Here is an 18,940-nt window from a genome sequence, read left to right as displayed (position 1 = left end):
GATGTTTAGACACAGAAGCATGTTGACGTCTCACATCCCAGCTACACTATTTTGTTTCTTATTCTTGTTACGTGGCAAGTAAATACGCCGACCCGAGCTGCCCCCATGTTCCAGTTAATGCAGAGGTTCGTGCAACTGTAATGGCACCTGCTTTTGAATTTTGTGTCACAACAAAGCAGCGACATTGACAGGCTGACATGCTGACATGGTACTGTCGATGAAGAGAAAACGTTAAGCTGGATATTCAGGATGCCAAGCCTGTTCAGGACCCCTTTAGTAAAAGAATAAGCATTTTGCAAGGACCAAAAGCGAACAAAGCAGGTTCGACTTTAGTTGATACTTTCAAACTAAATGTGTCAGTATTGTATACTCTTTAATAAATATAACCCATTCAGTTTACACAACATAACACAGTTCAATAACTAGATCACACATTGTTTGTGCGCTGTTTTAACGAACTGCCAAATGAAGTATCACGAGTGGCATTCTAAATTTTGCGAGATTCACACGGCATTACTTTTCACGACAGTGCAGTGCAGGGAGAAAGAAGACCGAACGTGCAGATGATCACAAATATGTGCCGGTGAGGTTACAACCACGAATACGTAATTACGAATCACAAAGGAAAATATCACACGCCGCAGATGCGATATACACGTGAATAAAACGTGGTCTCACTTTTACCCGGGTGGGTTTCGTCTCCTTCGCCGCGAAGGGTGAAACCCAGCATTGCTGCCTTCTGAGGTGAAACGACACTAGAAGCACCCGTACGGTCAGTTCACAAAGGGGGGCATACTTGAGAAAGTGGGCATTCACCCGCAAGTTGTACGACACCACGAAGAAAACTCGCGCAGGTTTCTCGGAAAACTTCTTCACAGTTGAAGATTAAGTCACCCTGCTCTGGGGACTTAACCCAGCACCATCACATTCTTGGCGCAGTTGCTCTACCAACAGGGTTAACTGGGAGACTAGTACAGCCGAACCTTGATACAAAGAACACAGAAACAACAAATTAAAGGATGTAACAATGTAAACATAAAAAGGTTTCTCGTCCTCATCAGCATGTAACAAATTAATGCTTATAACAAATGCCGGACATAATGAAGGTATATTTGTATAGGATGTGACTTCACAATAACAAGGTTAAACTGTAAATGACAGAGCAAGGGTGAATCATTCAACAGCTCAGCGTGCAAGTTGATCTTCCTCCACACCATGCACTTTTGCAGAGCTTATTTGGTAAAACGACAAAATGTAAAAACATACAATACTCCTTGATTGCTGCCTGTATCCCTTTTACATTTCCTTTGAGCGTTGCAAATGCGAGCCCAAGAAGAAGTCTTGTGAACGTTTCCAGGGACAGAAGAAGCATACAAGCTATCGTATCTCATATTTACCATGCAAGCTGCACTGCAAACTATACTCAATGAGCTCGGCAAACTTCCATCTGGTTAACAAGCATCATATGTTTGTCAGCGCATACAAATCACAAGTTGCAAGACAGTCAGCACACAAGTCACCAGATGATCTGTGAGCTCTCAAGCAGCTTGTTATAGGCTTTGCCACTCTGCAATGAACACATTAAGAAGGATCAATTGCATCTACATTTTTTCCTCAGGCAAAAATCTTGCCAGTCAATTTGCACAGCTTCCAGTTGAAGTGGTTTAAAGAAAACTATTAATTGGTACCATGTTGGTTCAAACGTGATGGCTAGTGCCAGTCAGTACAAGATTGGTAGCGGTGACCTTGAATGACTAAGTGATGCCAGAGTGATGTGATCGTTTGATGCAAGGACTAGCTGGAATGTGTGCCAGTTAATCATTCGTGCAATGAGCTGGTTGTCTATACTGAACCCTAAAGATAACCAGTGGAACCGAATGAATTGCACTGGTTTCTGAAATATAATTTACTAAAGAGGCAATTATCAGTATAACTGAATTCCACATACTATTTTGAATGCAAACGTTTGCCAGTTGCAACCAAATGCAAAGCAGCAGTAATCCGGCAAACAGGAATCACTTTAACTGAACTGCTAACCAGGCAGACCATGTGTTCTTCACTTGATGCAAGCTTAATATTGAACCAGTCACAAAGTCTTCACCTGGACTGATATCCACTTAACATGGAAATGTCTCGACTCTGCAGCAGTATTATTGCATTGTTCACTTATGCACTGGTACTGCAAACTTTCTTCCTCATTTTCTTTCAGTGCATGGAATCTTCCCAGACAAACCTAACTTGGCACTTTTTTAAGATATTCACACAAAACTGCTGCTTCAGTGACAGCAGCACTTGAAGCAGCAGTAGCCATGTGGTACTTTTAACCTGAGTAATGGTGCAACCAGGGAACAAGAGATTGTCACATGTGGTACCAGAAGCAATGTTACCTTTGATTTGTGCAAGCTGTTCGCAGTGAACAGTTCATTGTTCAAGAAAGCTGTGTAGCACTTCACTTCAACAATGCCTGAAGAGCAGTTGCGGCATATTCTGCAACATTCCTCGGCAATAAACACTTCTGGCCGCTTTCCCTGGCGCTGCCAGAATGATAAAATCAAACATGCATCAAGTTTTCCGCAGCCCAAGTGAAAAACGGCATAACAGTTTTGACAAGTGCACAAATCAAACACTACGGTGCTTCTTAAAGTTTTGTTCTGAATCTATCTTTCACCTTGCTGGTGGATGCCTCGATGTGGCTGAACAAGGAAACGGCATGATCAAATTTGCAAGAACATGCACATGCTAGTTAATGAAGGACTGTAATTGATGCTCATAAAGGTGCAATGACAGGGCATAACAACGCCCAGAAGAGTACTTTGTAATGGGTCAAAGTCATTCTTTTCACAAAATTAGATGTTGGTGGAAACATCGAAATTGCTACAACTACTGCAGGTCTTACAGTCAACACCCAGTCGACAGCAGGTTTAGCTAACTTAAGGCTCTGCTGCGACCGCCGGAAACAAACATACAAGGTTAACAACATTGAGGTCTCAGGGCCACTGTGCTTATTATGCATTTCTCAACATCAACAGCATGCATTTTAAGGAGTGGTGCGACTCTCGTATGTCAAGGAATCTGCTGCACCACCAGACTACCTGCTGATACATGACAAGTCTACACAACATATCAGCCAGGATGGCACAACAAAACATGGTTCCACACTTAATTGTTAGTTCAATATGAACCACATTAAACTTGAGCTCTACCTCAGTGCTTCTGCATGTGGGAACTACCTTCATGCATCAGGGTCTTGCAGCGCCCCAAGAGCATATGGCTGACTATTCATCAGAAGTTCGTTGGTTTCCTGCTGCAAGCTAACATAGCTTGTATATCAAGTTAAGCTGCACATTGATCCAAAATCTCCTGCATCTAATGACATATTTGATTAATCGTTTTCTATATTCGCTCCTACAAAGCTTCAAATGGTCATTTCATGAAGCAGCTAAGCCTTGTGTTAGCAAACCCAGAACAATGCTACAATAGATCATGTAATATAGCATCATTGTTGTTTTACAGGACCATCACAGCACTGTCAAAGCACACTGTGCAACAACCAGTCAAGTATTCCACAGGTTTGTTGGAGGTTGGCTCTAAAAAAAAAAAAAAGAAAGCCTAGGCTAACACAATGTATTTGTGTTGTAGCAATCACATTACAGAAAGCTTGCCATCACGGGCCCAACATTTGCCAAGCCTTTGCCCACATCAAGCAGACATCGGGGGCCCAACATTGGGCTGCATTAAGTTGCGTCTCATTTTCGAAGTCCATCCAAACCATTTACGGCATGGCTGCAGGAGCAGGCCACTTTTGGTCAGTCGATCAATGAATGTTGGGCCAATTCGACAATAAGCTCATTTTGCTTCTTGGGGCGTTGCGAAGGCGGCGCTCAAGCTCGAAAGAAGGAAAGCAGACTTGGCTGCCAAGATGCTTGCAAAATATAGAAACGTGTGTTCATACAAGGCCCAACAGCGGGACAACAGGCAAAAAAAGAAAGGCTTCCACACTCCCATAGGGACGACCACCAGCATTAACGCTGGGCATCTCGGCCCAAGGCGAGACAAGGGTACAGTGCCCTCGGCCGGCACATTTCCCAGACTTTTGAGAACTGTGCGTGGAGACCGAAGATGTTTAGACACAAGAGACAATGCGTGCCAGGGCTGCCTACCCTGCAAAACAAAGGTTACAAACAGCGTGACAGGAGCTTTCCATTCTTTCCTTCTGTCTCTTATGTTATTGCTAAACAAAGTGGCATCAAGAGCTTTCATATTTACATTCTTATTTTCCTAAAGTGAACTTGCAGTCTTCACAGCCAAATTAGCCAAGGAAAATGTCTGTTAGTGCAAAGTGAATACTAAGGACAAAATTTCGAGGCAGATTCAGAGTTGCAGTTGAATAGCAATTCTAAGTTTTTCAGATATGCTGCAATGACAAGTACTGCAAAGCAGCAATGCACTTTTCTGAACTTGACAACTAATTTACTCGAAGACAAAATTGTGCGTGTCTGCGGGCACCTATCAACAGTGTTCCTCAGAAAAGATAAATTTATAACTTAAAAGCTTGCAAAAACCAAGATGTCAAGACATTCCCTCACAGTAAAAAATGTCCACATTCTTCACATGGCCTCCTATCAGCTCGCTCAATATGAAAGATTTCCCTCGGGCTGGCAGCCCTGGCAATTATACAAACACATACACATGTACGCATGTACCTGGAGCACTGCATGCCTAGAAAGTGCAAGGTTACGGGGCCAGCTAGAGGTATCACAAGAAAAACTATGCAGGATGTGCTATTCGAGACTGATCACATAGAAAACTGATTTCCCTGCAAGCAGTGCATAACAGACAAACATCAAACCCGTTAATGTGTCACAGTTTACACTCTCCAAAGAGGAGCGTCAGTTTGTGACCAAAATTCTTAAGACAGGCTTCAGTCTATTTCTTCTTTTTTTGTTGTTTGTTTGCTACATTTTTTTTACATAAATTGTATGACCTACTTCTGGTCTTTATATACCTAGTGGTTCCTGCAGAACATTCCTTATAGTGTTCTAATAACACAGTTCATACTGAAACTCTCCTGTTTAACTACAAGTCAGCAATACCAAATATTGAAGGCTTTTCAAAACACGACAACTACAAATTGGAGCTGTGCTACAACAGACACCCACCGAGAAGAAAAAGCATGAGGCCAGGCATGGGTTCAAACAAAGAATCAAATCCTGGCCATCTGACTGCAAAGCACACTGCCCGGGTACATATAAACTTACAACATTCAAACAAAGCACACATGTAAAAAACGAAATAAATGAACAAATATATAGTTAAATAAACAAATAAATAAACGCCTTTATGAACCATCAGTCAGTACATTCTTCGCACATATCTCAAAGAATACGGTCACCGTTCACAAGCAGCGACCGGTCATGTTGCATACAAACTTCAAAAAAAGTACATATCACTCCATCCACACATACAAAATGTGCACTGTGTGCACCTCAAAAGTACGCACATTCTCTGAGCACAGATATGTTTGAGTATACTTGCAGCAGAACTCTTGCGTCCGTCCCCTAAAGGGCGCCTTGGCTGTGGATGATCTTCAGCCAACATCAAAAAGACATGAAATGGGAAAGGAGCACACATTGTGTTTACATATTCCGTGAGTAGCTTCAATACCTTGGTTTAGTTTGAAGAGCAAAGGCATCAGTAGGCCAATGCCACGGCACAGGGCGCTCTCGTGTGCTGCCATGCGAGAAGATAACATCAGCAGTGTCGGTAGCACTGTATATATGATACATATCACCTGGCTCAGTGCATAAGAAGAGGTAACAATATATTCTGCGTGCATTCCAAAGCCTGACGCAAGTGCTCATATCGAAGATGCGCAATATTCCAGACCTTTTGGAAAAGCTCCAAACTTGCACTCGTAAGCAAAGCCGACAAAATGGTGTTGCTTGAACTATATAGTAATCGTGCAATATTTCCCACTTCTGTCAAGTTATCAATGAGCAAAACAAAGGCCCACTTAGAGTGCAGTTCTGTGATGTTTGCATCATCCAAGCACTGAGGAAATCAGCTGAGGAGCGCTGAAGGCTGAAGGGAACAGCCTTCTTTTCGTCTGAAGGAGACAGCCAAAAGTAAGCATTGTCCTCAACACAAGCGAAGATATCATGCGCTTCAAATTTTCTCAGAGGCAGGCACACGAGCAGCTCCCTTGTTCTCACTGAGTTGATTCTGCAAGACTTGTCCTTCTCTTCAGGCATGGTAGCGAAGTCGTCCTGTGGACGAGCTCAGCTTGCTAGCTGTCGAGGAGTACGTGCCACCTGCACATCTGGCAAGAACACGAACAGAATGCAATGGTTAATGCACTGTAATGTTGATTGACTGACTCGCAGGGTTTGGGAGAAGGAGGAGGAAAATAGGGAAAGGTAGGGAATGTAGAGAAAAGGTAGGGAAAAAGAAGGTAGATACGTCAACCAGATGCATGTCTATAGTTTGCAGGAGGAAGTGTGTTAGAAGGCAAAAAGAAAGAAAGGAGAGGAAGGAAGGCACTAGAAGTGTGAACATGGCCGTCATGCCTACAACCAATTTAGTGGGGCCAGCTGATCTCATAAGCTGCAGTAAGGTTCCTGTCACTGTGTAAGTGTGTGATGCGTAGGGCCATGGTTGAAGAATAGCCCATAGGGGCCATTCCCAAGGCAACACTGAAGCTACGAGAGACACTGTAGTAGAGGGTTCTGGATTAATTTTGACCACCTTGGGTTATTTAACGTGAATCTAAATTTAAGCTAGTAGATGAGCATTGTTGCATTTTGCCCCCCATAAAATTGTGGCTGCCACAGCCGACCATCAAACCTGCGACCTTGTTACTAGCAGAAGCACGCCGTAGCCAACTGGGTTATCATGGCAGATGCATTGTAATTTCATGCATGCCTCACACAACTGGTCTTCCTAAAGTTGGCAACTTTTTGCGTGGCGAGTTAATGGGTTAGAAAGGAATAAGGCAAGAAGCATAGCCACAGGAAAAATATTTCTTGAATGAGTGAAATAGCACCAGCTAAGGTGACCAAGGTGATATTAAGGTGATGCCATAACTGCTAAGGTAACTCAAAGATAAACATGAGCGTCCCAACAGCAAACTTCACTTTCCGAATAAATGCAAACAAGATTTACATCTCAGATTTGTCATCCAACAAGATATGATTGGCTAAGGATTCAGGAGTGTGAACAGCCATGAATCAAGGTGGCCAAAGTGCTTTCTGGTGGCTAAGCCGTCCACCTGTGATGAAAAAACAACAAAAACAAAACGCACACATACACATACAAACACTTTGTCCCAATGTACACACGTCCAAAAATTTGTTTCATCTGCTTCCATTATAAATATGGCCATCAATTCTTAGTGAGCATCCGTGTCGTTTTCTTCCTAATTGTCTGTGCCTTTCATGATGAAATCTTGCAAACTTGCTGAGCTTATATTGTACCATATCCTATGTGTGAGACATATCCTACCTGTTCTCCTTTGCTCTCACGCATGTCATTCCAGTGAGATAGTTCCTCCTCGCCAGAGCTGTTAAGGCCTAGTGAGAACCAGCCAATCATGTCTTTGCGCTTCATGGATCGCTTGTAGTAAACAGAAACCATTAGCGTCACATCTGGCAACTGAAAGAGGGCAACCTAGGAAGAAAAGAAAAAAAAAAGTCACACGAGATTTCGTTAATGATTCTTTGACTTAAAAGCACTAATGTGGGGTGATTAGTAGAGTACCCTGAACATTGAACGGGGCAAATTAAGACAATGACAGAGATGGTCTTTGTCTCAAGTTGTGCTGTTCAAATGCAAAAAATTCTGTGACCCACCAAATGAATTCAACTTTGAAATGCAGGCTTAAGCACTAAGTCTTTGCACATAGCCATGCATGCATGACTTATTTAGTATGATGCAATTAGAGTCAGTTCATGACAGCTCAAACTCTGAGCATTTGTAATTCCAGCAAATTCAGAGAAGTAGGTCTGGTTGGCCATATAGTATATAAATGTGCATGTTAAAAGGATGCAAAAGAGAAATAGTAGATCAACATAGAATTGTACAGTGTGCTTTCAGAACACTTTTGTATTTCTCATGAGAAAAAAAAAGGTTGATTACTTCATTACAAGTGAGGAAAACTAATGCAACACTGCTGCTTTTCAATTTTGCACGTTAAAACAAGGTGTTGACGACATCAACATGACATCAGAGATTTCACAATATTTTTTTGCAGAAAAGTTTCGGAAAAAGTTTGCAGGTTGAGTACCTGTTCACTTAAGAACGCATTGGCAGTCTTATTTTTGTTGATAGGCAATCAACTGGCCCTGAACAGATGCTATCAAAATCTAGGATGTCAGATGGAGCAGGTGCGGGAATGTGAAGATGGCGGCGCCATTTATAGTTCATTTTGTATTCTTTCTGGCTTACCAGGCCACAGCTTATATGAATTTTTTCTGCTGCAGTTTATGAAGACTAGTTATACGACAAATTCTTACCGAGACGTATTGGCCTTTTGTAAAACTCAGTTGACTGCTTGTAAGAGCAATGCTCACCCAACTAATGCTCTACAACTTCGGATGGCATAGCACAGCTGACAGCCCCAACCATCTGGAGATAAGGGCAGATACAGAACACATTCTGTAGTTATGTAACACTGCCATTACCTCTTCTTATTTCCCTTTCCCTTCCCCACTTCCCGGAGTGCTTGGCTTCACTTAAACTCAGCGCATCAACAACAAGGCTTAGCAGAGCAAGCGCTCTTCTTTACTGGGCCTTAGTGCTGGCCTTAAATAAAGTTTTTTTCCTGTCTTCCTTTCCTGTCTTACTGCATCGATTCCACCCGACACTATACAGCTACACCTGTACACACTACAACGTGCCAGACACACTGCCACACCTCCTCCTACAATGCAAGAATCGGCGCGGCAGCATCAGAGCGGCACAACCAGTAGCAGCAGACGCAGACCCAAACCTCCTCGCTGAAACGGGGGAGGCTATGATCTCCAAGCCGGACCTGGTCGACCAGCGCGAACTCGTCGCCCGGGCTCGGAGGGCGATCCAAGCCAGAGGGTTCCTGGAATAAGGGACCCTCCCACCTCAACTGACAAGCCACTGCTTCAAATAAAGGCTTCATTCCCTCTCTCTCTCTCTGTCTTCCTTCCTGTTGTCGCTAGATTATAGGGTAATGCAGCCAGCCAGTCATGACAAAAGAATACATGCCTGGAACACAAATGTTTCCTTGAAGAGAGGGTTTGGCTGCCCTCGCCGAACAGATGTCTTGCTTCGGGTTATTTCCTGACCGCTTGAAGACATCAGCGTAAGCTTCACAAATGTGTCTGCAAAAAAAAATTGAAAGGGGAAATTTTAAATTATAGTGACAAAGAAGCGAGCGTTACAGGATACACATTAGCACAATTTTCACACGGGCTGTTTATGAGAAGACCAGGAAGGATGCTGCACAGATCAACTGGTTGAACAATGTTTTCGAAAGAAAAAAGAACAAGAAACATTCACATTTTGTGTGCAATAACAAGGTTGTGCTGCAGAGTAAATTGACTGCACATACAGCTACTATAATAATGATAGGACATTGAATGAAATTCATTAGAAAGTATACATTGCGATGTGTATTTTCTGCTTTTAGTAAATAGAAGTCAACTGCTAGCACCTATTTTTTTCTGGCACTCCTATAACTGCAATATTTACACAATGTTTTACAAAACTTGCAGTGAAGCTCGAAATTTTACAGCTAAGCTGTTATTGTGACCTAGAAACATCCTAAATCATAGACAATGAGAGTGTCAATGCCAAAAGTGCTAGATTTTAAGATATTTGCACCTAATTGAGAAAGTGAAACAGCTACATGCCAAAAAGAAGACGGTAAGGGGGGAACGTCATGACGGTGACGTGCATGTGATGCTACGGATGTGAGAGTTAAATAATCGTACCGAATCATCAAAGTTATGGTAACCAAACCTCTTTCATTTAAGGGGGTTTGGCGGAGGGGGTCCAAGGAGCACTAACAGCTTTGCTGGAAATATGGCCATCATTCCGCAAAGGCTGCACAAGTTTGCCTGGTTTTTTTAGAAGTCACCCTCAAATGTAACGAGACACTGAACGTGCGAAAGCGGGCAGTACACACCTGGGGCCCTGTTCATGGTGACATTGCGAAAGTGGCTTCCCTTTATGACCTCAACAGCAAGGCGACCAGTTGTGCCGTTGTAGGCAAGCCCCAGCAGTAGTTCTGGCAGACCCCCATGCTGCATCGACTGCGCCGAGCTCGTTGAGTCTGATCGAGCCAAGCTTGAAATCTCACACTTGGAATCCCAGTGCTGTGACGAGAGTGAAATGTTTAGGTGTGTGGCTACTGTGGAAAAAAAAAAAAACATGAACTGTGTGCCACTGATCATGATGACATGCAGGAATAATGCATGTGCAGTCTACACCAAAAGTTTACAGACTGCGGGATCTGAAAACATATGAAACTTACAAGCAGTTTGTGGCCGTAGCCAGTAAAATCGTACAACACTATGCTGTTCGCATTAATTGTACAGGCTGGAAATCCAAATGCCAGGCTGCATACCTAAGGCTGCAGAGATATTCAGCTTTCTCTCAGATCTCGCGGTCTGTAAACTTTTGTGGTTGACTGCACACATGAGTAAGATGGTCTACAGGAGCTCTCAAAATATTAATTTTCCTATATCAAACACTTCCAAGCTGGCAGTGACAAGGTAAAGTTGTCTATACAGTAGACGGTGTGATTTTTTCGGTGCAAAGCACTGAAGTGCAGAAAGAAAAAGAATGAAGAGTCAGCGAAACAAAGGCAAACACGAGCGCTTGTTTGTTTGTCTTTCTTTTGCTAAACCTTCCTTCTTTTTCATTTATTTCCTTACTTCTGTGCTTTGCAACAACAATTACACCATGAACTTAGATCAACTTGCCCAAATCACTGTTCTTATCCAATGGTCAAGTAAAGTAAAAGTGGTGCCAAGGAAATGGAAATGCATGTGGGAGCAGCAAAGGATTAGCTCCAGTGATAAGGTTAATTTTTTTTTTTTTATTTACGGGCTTCAGAGGAAGTTGGCTGACATTAAACTACAAGAGGCCTTTGTCATGCAGCAAAATTTTAAAAACTGATGATGATAATTATGATGACGCATGGTTATGACAGACAGCGTCAGTGTAGCCAAAGCATTGCAAGTTTTTAGCTTACTGGCATGTAAACATGAGTGAGTAAGTTTTGTTAAATTTGCATACAAAGCCAAGCAAGCACCTTTGTACCTTAAGATTGCACCTTGTTGGGATAGTGGGTTCACATCTTTTGAACAGATTAATGAACGAAAATGAAGATGAAGACAGGGTTAGAAACATATAGGCAAGGCAAATGCATAGACAAAGACAAGAGTACTTGTCTTGTCTATGTACATAAAGCTGTCTTCATCTTCATTTCACCCTTTCTAACCCTTGTATCTTCTTGGCTATTCGGAAATGTGAAATCACAGAAGGAATTCCAGCTAGGGTGTGTTAGGACACGAAACAAAGTGAAATAAGACCAGGACAGGAACAAGCATAAGAAGGAATTCTGTTATTCAAATGCAAGAGATGCAGCTATGGCAACAGAAATGCAAATCATAGAACGGGGACATGCAATCTGAAGAGATGAGAAACAGCGAGCCTTACAGCCAGGTTAGAGCGTGGCTCCAGCATGAGCCACATAGTGGAAGGCTGGTCGAGGGCCAAGCACTGGAAAGGCAGCACGGTCTCCCCGACCAGATGCTCTCGGCGCATGCGCTCGCACCCGTACAACCGTACACGCAACCCCATAGTGTTCACTTCCTCTGTGGACCAAGTGAACATGCATGCAGAAACTCATTAGGTTAGCACGAACTAGCTTTAATTGCTACACTATCAATGCCAACCTTTAATTATGCACACACTGTCGCATAGCATATCTGTGCATAATCATCGCGATATTGCAGGTGTTCCAAGCATGCATTCTTGCTGCAATGCAGGAGTAGCCTTAGCTTTCGGCTGTGTTAGTCAAGCATGCATAATTGTTGCCATCGCTCATAAAGCTGAGTTGTGCTGTACAGCCGGAACAAGGCACAAAGTTAAGAAATATACGAACATGCGCATGATGAAATTGCACATTTGTGATGCGCCTCATCTGTACATCTTAGCGTGCTTGCAGATCTTTATTTATTTTGTACCTTGTTTGGCTATGCAGCGTTAACCTTGCTTCTCCGATCAGAAGCCAACGAGTCTCTACACAACCTACCATTGTTCATATTGTGCATAAGCATACAAGAAAAGGGGAAGATATACTTGCAGCAACTAAACAGGTAAACAAATCTTTCAATAAAGCAAACATTACTAAATATGTGTTTCATTCATCACTGCAGAAGTAGACCCAGCTATTAGCAACAACGTCCCCCCACTTTTTTTTAATGACAGAACATATCACAGCTCCCCCGCCCCTCTCCCCTCCCGCTTCTAAATTCTTGGTTATACCACTAAAATTAAAGAACTACACTCGCCCTATTAAGCTACGCATAAAGTGTAACAACTTGCATATATCTATATATATTGTTTTCTAGCAAATACATTCGCACATTGAAGGATGGTTTTCTAGTCTGACACAAAATGCCTTACCAGGGCTGATCCGTGCGAAGGCAAACGTTTCATTGAAGGTCATATCCTCGCCCGCTTGTTTAATTTTTGTTCTGAATTTCTGCCTCTTATGGGGCAACAGCAGTAGTCGTACCTTAAAGAAATAGAGAAATTTTCGCATTATAACAGCACTCATGAGATAACTACTATGTGCATGTCTAACAGCATTACTGCAAGAAGGCAAAGTACAGTGCGCTATTTAAGTTAAGTCACATTATGCATGCAGATATGAAGCATTTGCAAGAATCTAAAGTCTGGCTGTTATGCTCGTACATCATAAGAAACATACAGCTTTAAGTATGAATAAAAAATCTATTAAAAGGAAGGTCTGCTGATCTTGTATGTGTGAGCATGCTTCCTTCACATTAACACATACACTCTTACTGCTTACTCCCCCAACATCTAGTGGGTACTTATATTACCCCATTATATCATCATGACCACTATTTTTCTGATTTGGCTACTGCAAAATCGAAGTTATCTGCTACCTTACACTCCATTTTTATCATTGTAATGCTTTGTGTACTGACACGTGATGTGGCATGCTTTGCAGGTAGCAGTATAGCTCTTCTAAAGTGTGTTCTGGCAGTACTGAACTGGCCGCCAAGTTGGGTAATCAGTCTCGCTATTCAGAAGCCATAATTTTGACCCTCAGCTCAACCAATTCCAAAGCATCTGCTTTGCTTTATTACTTCATGGCTTGTTGAGGTTTTGATACCTGGCTTGACCAACAGGCGGAAAGCTTTCCACACTGTATCGCTTGACAGCTTGTCAGAGACCATCTAAGGGAAAATTGGCGCAACTGTGAGAGATAATTGAGACTATACGATGCTCTAAAGAAGAGGCAGGACTGTGCGAAAGACGTGAGACCTTGTGAGAATGACAAGACTTGACAGCAACTTAGGTGAGTCTCGTATATATATATATATGTAGCGTTCCTAACTAGGACGGCAACAGAAATGACATAATCTAAGTGAGACGGGTGTCGTCCGCCATTTTATTCCAACTTCTTCCTTCCCACTTCTCCCCTATATATATATATATATACACACATACACACCCCTATATAGTTCTTGCTAAAGAAAAAAACAAAAGAAAGCACAAACTTGTGGTTCTTGGTTGCGTGGGCTCATACACTCACAAATATATTTGCATAATCTTTATTTAAGCCGCACAACTTACTTGCACGCTGTTAGCTCCTCCACGGTCTCGACTGGGCAGATCGTGCGCCCTCAGGACGGTGACCAAGACCTTGCGAGCTGACTCATTGTACTCAAACATGAGCTCAAGGGCACCGCAGCGGGTGGTTTGCTCTGAAGGCCCAGGGCCATGCAGACCGGAAGCTTCGGCCACGCACCTCAATTCCTCTTCGGCCAAGTCAAGCAGCATGGGCTCCTGTAGACAGCAGCGAAAAATTTATGTTCACATGTAATAATAATGATGCGACGAGAATCAGCAATATGGTGAGCAGAATAATGTGCAAAGGCAAAGAGACATTATTCTAAAATCTGGAACAGTAAAAAAATTCGAATATAACGGACTGACTGCTCCCTTGCCCGCCTGTCGCAACGCTGTCTTGCATAGAACAGCGGCAGTATTGGCATGTCTAGCCTTTTATTCTACTGAAATCAGTCCTGTCTGCATCTCATTTCTACCCTGCAATAAAAGATGTCGAGCTGCCCGTGTACTACTATAAATAAGATTAACCACTCTTTTCTGCTGTGAAAGCGCATGCATATCTGCTTTCTCATATGCCAGTCAGTAACACCATAAAGTGCATTAACTCACTAAGTTCATTGTGAATACCTCTATAACTTGTAATCTTCACTGGAAGCCAAAAGTATCGGCACATAATGAAGAAGCATAGCTTATGCATCCTGCATGCACTGTTTTCTGTAAGTATAAGAACACTAGGCTGTTCTATGGGGAGTCCCTGACACATTTGCTGCTGCAACCACTGCTACGGTCTGCCCTTTCACATTTTGCAGACATCGCACTGGAGAGAGAACACAAGAGGCAATGTGATGAAAACTGTCCTCCATGTTGCTTCACAAGGAGATGTGAATTCTGCATACAACAATATGCACCAGTTCACAAAGAGCTTGGGTGTCATGGAGTTTTACGTGCCAAAACCACTTTCTGATTATGAGGCACACCGTTGCAGAGGACTCAGGAAATTTAGACTACCTGGGGTTCTTTAACGTGCACCTAAATCTAAGTGCATGGGTGTTTTCACATTTTGCCCTCATCGAAATGCGGCCGCCATGACCGGGATTTGATCCCGCGACCTCATGCTTAGCAGCCCAACACCATAGCCACTGAGCAACCATGGCAGGTAGCTTGGGTGTCATGAATGCTGGACTGATGCAAGCATTTGCTGGCAGTCATCAAGCAAGTAGCAGTGTAAGCTTGCCAGACGGTTTGAAACAGTATAAATAATGTGTGTTTAGACCACGCAATATAAACAATGAAAAAGAAAAGTGTATGTACAACCAACACATGAGAAATTGTCATATTCAGCTGTAATCTTTGTGTGAAAAAGTTTTCCCAGATAGCCTTGTGTTTTATCTTAGGTGAGGTTAGGTTAGGTTGGTTACTTACATCGGTTCCCCCACATGCTGCCAGAGAAAGTGGAGAGTCTTCGGCCTTCAGAAAAGCACCATTCTCATACTGCAAAGCGGTGCGAACTGTTGAACTTCCCTGCGTTGCCTTAGTAGAAGCCCTGCTTGTGTCTGCTGCTTCCGCTGCCTCTGCCCCTGTGGATACGGCACGTCCATTCTCCGCAAGGGAAACCAAATCTGGTTGTGGCAGATGCCCATTGCCTGCAACAAAGATGCAATGCAAGAAATGCCATGAAAAAAAAAAAACAATTAAGTGGTGATTTGGCGGTAAATTTGAGAGAAACACATTTGCATTATGTCGCATCTCTTCAAAGTCTCTGTTCCATGATTTAAATCGTGTTCACCTCACTCACTGCAAGGTGTTCAGGAGCTCACTCGACACACGCACAAGTCCTCCCTCTTTGAGGAGTGAAGTGCAACTGACGATGACCCGGAGCAGACCCACTGTCAGTTGCACTATATATATACAAATAGACACATACACACATACACACTATTCTAAGCTCTCCCATTCCCTCTGTTACTCTACCACATATGACCAGCTACCTACGCTTCACACACATACACTCTTCTCAACTTTGACACTCCTAAAAAAAAAAAATGAATCGGATACTCTCAGTGAGGTATGATCATTCTCTGGCAGTCATTAATCAAGTGTCAGTGTGAGCTTGCCTCATTGTTTCTAATAGTCAAAATGGCGTCTGTTTTGTCCATGCAGTAGGTATCAAGAACGAAAAATAAAAAATTTAATTCAGGGGTCTTCATATGCCAAAACCACTATATGATTATAAGGCACGTGCACCACAGTGAGGAACTCCAGAATAATTTTGACCATCAAGGGTCCTTTAGCATGCACCGTAACCTAAGTACATGAGCGTTTTTGCATTTTGCTAGCACTAAAATTCGGCCGTCGAGGCCAGGATCGAGCCCGTGAGCTTGAGCTCAGCAGTGCAATGCCATAGCCATTGGGCTACTAAGGCCGGTCCAACAACGAAAAAGTGTACCACCACTCTGACGTGCATGTGTAAGTGCATACAGAGTTGTACGCAGTGAATAGCCCTTCAACACACGAATCCACTGTGCAAGTGTGTCCAGTATTGTGCAAAGCCTGTCCATTTCTGTGCACTGCACTTGGCTGGTCTTGAAAACGGAGCACTCGTCGATATCGGTCATTCACGCACACACAGAAAACTCGAGAAGTGAATAACAAACACATGATGCCTTTTCGCTGGAAAATTAGGGTGTAAGGCACATACCTGCACCTATACTAATCTAAGGATGGTTAATCCTTCTACTACAGTTAGTAAACAACACTCCATGTGTAGGCTCCCTCATTGGAGCACTGTGTGTACCAGCTTTACAGAGCAAACATTAAGAAAAACAAATGCCATGCTTGCATGACATTAAAGAAGGCTTGAAATTGGGCTAGTCGGTGTTCCATTATGAGTATAATACATAGATTTAAAGCATGAAAGAAAAAACAGGCATGAAAATCCGCGTCTGTCCCTATGTCCCAGTTTAATTTCTCCACACCACAACTTTACTCATGAGAGCTTGCATGATATATTGCCATGTGGAGCAAAAGTTAAAGGAAGCAAATGCCGTGCTTTTACATTCACAGAAGGAAGCTACAAGCAAAATAAGGTTGTCATTTCCATACTGCCGCACTTACAACGTAAGTTAAAACACCGCAAGAAGACATTCCTTGTAATGGTGATAACAATGTGCACGACTTAGCACATGTATGACTTAATTACCATGCGCATGATCACTGGAGTGGCCCATGCTTGACACCTTCCTAGATGATGTGTTGTTGAGAAAACCCCCTTGCAGGCTGGCAGAATGGTGGAGTTGTTGTATCACTTCTTCGTCACTGTCTGTTGATGACTCGGCGTCATCATAAGCATACGCTGCCCCTGTGTACACAATAACGACAAAATAGATGCACTTGCAGTGTAGATTTTACTTCGGCTTCTCTAAGCGTCATAATCACTATCAGCTTGCTTGCTATACATATCAGTCATATAGGACAGGAGAAACTACGAGATAACACTTCAGTCAACGTGTTTTAAGATTATGATTTACACTACCTTGTGCACAGAAGTGAAGTCTCACGCATGAGTGCACCGTGGCAATACAATAATGATAAGCACAAAGCAAAATGTAACAACTCAAACTAACGTCGTTTCGCGTTTAGATTACACAGCGGCACAAATATTAACACGTACAGAGTAATACACTTCTGGTGCGCAGTGGCAAAATTTTCTTAACGGAGTGTAATAATACGGAGCAATTTTAATTATGTGCAATTAAGGAATCCACAAAGAAAAAAAAGAAAAAAAAAAGACAAGTTTTCAACAGCTCAGCAACGAAGTTTTTTCTTTTAATCACCACCTGCATAAACTAAACACACTGTTCGATTAATCTGGCTATCAAAGCTAACGAGCGCCGCACTCAACAGATAGAATACAGGAAACTCGTAGACATGTGCAACAGGGTGCTCACGCGTAGCTACGCCTCAATGCGCAAGTGCAATGCGGCAAAGCCAAATGCGGCCGCGCAACGCACAGGTCTTACCCAAGTTCCTGGCGATCACCTGTCGCTCGCGTTCACGCGATGAAACGGGGCCGTCGCAGCAGGGAAAGCCTCCTACCGTTGTGAAGCAAACCTTCTTGCTCAGGTAGAGGTAGAACACTCCGAGCATCACCAAAATCACACCCACAGCACCGAGGTAGACGGTCGTCTCAACGGGCACTGCGACCAAAAGAGCATGCAGGGTGAAGTCGGGGACGGACCTCTAACTCTTAAAACATTGGCCCAGCAGCCAGCTCAGTATTCGCGCTGCGAAAGCGTAGTTGCGTTATTGGTCGTGCACGCATTATTCGTGCAGCATTCCTCTGAAACGCGACAGCTAGAAACATACGCATATCCCCGTCGGCGATGCCCGAAGATTCGGGAGTCGAAACAAACGCGCGGCCAATGCGAATGCAAACGGAACGAGTGGAGGAACGGTGCCACGCATTCACCGGTTCCCGGGGAGTTTGCACGACAGGCCAGAAGCCAGCCAATTTACCGCTCGGTCCTCCCATCTTTTAGGTTTCGCAACGTGCTTTTTATTTACTACGGAGCGTCGACTAGGCCTAACGCGCCCTACTTTCCGCGCACCCGGCGCGTCGACGGCATCTTTGCGGACGGCCGCACCGATTGCAAGCGGTCTCTGCCGAAGCGTGCAAATTCACCTGTGAGCATTTGCATCTTGGAGGTACGGTGGTAGCGCCGCAGGAAGAGACGATCGTGTGCGCGCTGTCAGTTGCGCTAAACCAACACAAAAAGAAGCGCAAGAAACGTGAACGAATCGGGGTGTCGCTGACGGCTGCCGAGCCAGTTTGTGATTGGCTGACCCGGTTTTTCTTTTCACTTGCTTTTTTTTCCCCCGAGTACTCCCGGCTGCTGTCCGCAAGAACGTCAACAGCGGTGGCTTGAATGAGGTGGCCGTGAATCAATCAGCGTCAGCCACCAAAATTTTCGTTTCGCTTCTGTAACCGAAGAAAGCGCTAGAGCTTCGCCGAAAAATGTTTCGAAATTCCGTCAGGCGCTCGCATTCGATCTCGACCTAATTTCCCCTTTGCGAGTGT

At 43.5% G+C, this 18,940-nt stretch overlaps 1 protein-coding gene across 1 annotated transcript; it reads right to left on the bottom strand.

Annotated features, from left to right (window-relative positions):
• Positions 1-356: 356 nt before the first annotated feature.
• Positions 357-18,672, bottom strand: Syt14 (Synaptotagmin 14). Its single transcript, XM_070521854.1, has 11 exons — positions 18,545-18,672; positions 17,883-18,059; positions 17,063-17,221; positions 15,286-15,506; positions 13,867-14,079; positions 12,667-12,778; positions 11,695-11,852; positions 10,157-10,346; positions 9,235-9,350; positions 7,501-7,665; positions 357-6,319 (listed from the first exon to the last, which is right to left on the bottom strand). Exons 1-11 carry the CDS (start codon positions 18,558-18,560, stop codon positions 6,287-6,289), a joined length of 1,560 nt encoding a protein of 519 aa, XP_070377955.1. The 5' UTR covers positions 18,561-18,672; the 3' UTR covers positions 357-6,286.
• Between the last annotated feature and the right edge of the window lie 268 nt (positions 18,673-18,940).

This window comes from Dermacentor albipictus, chromosome 7 (genome assembly GCF_038994185.2).
Source record: "Dermacentor albipictus isolate Rhodes 1998 colony chromosome 7, USDA_Dalb.pri_finalv2, whole genome shotgun sequence".
Taxonomy (NCBI): domain Eukaryota; kingdom Metazoa; phylum Arthropoda; class Arachnida; order Ixodida; family Ixodidae; genus Dermacentor; species Dermacentor albipictus.
Note: the sequence above shows the minus strand (reverse complement) of the source record. Positions and strands in the feature narration are given on the sequence as shown.

What these genes read in the sequence shown, in the direction of transcription:
- Syt14 (XM_070521854.1), bottom strand. An exon ending in CAGCATGTGGGGGAACCGAT is followed by an intron (nt 14,080 to 15,285) that starts GTAAGTAACCAA and finishes TGCTGTCTACAG; the next exon opens with GAGCCCATGCTGCTTGACTT. An exon ending in CACCATGAACAGGGCCCCAG is followed by an intron (nt 9,351 to 10,156) that starts GTGTGTACTGCC and finishes TTTTTTTTGCAG; the next exon opens with ACACATTTGTGAAGCTTACG.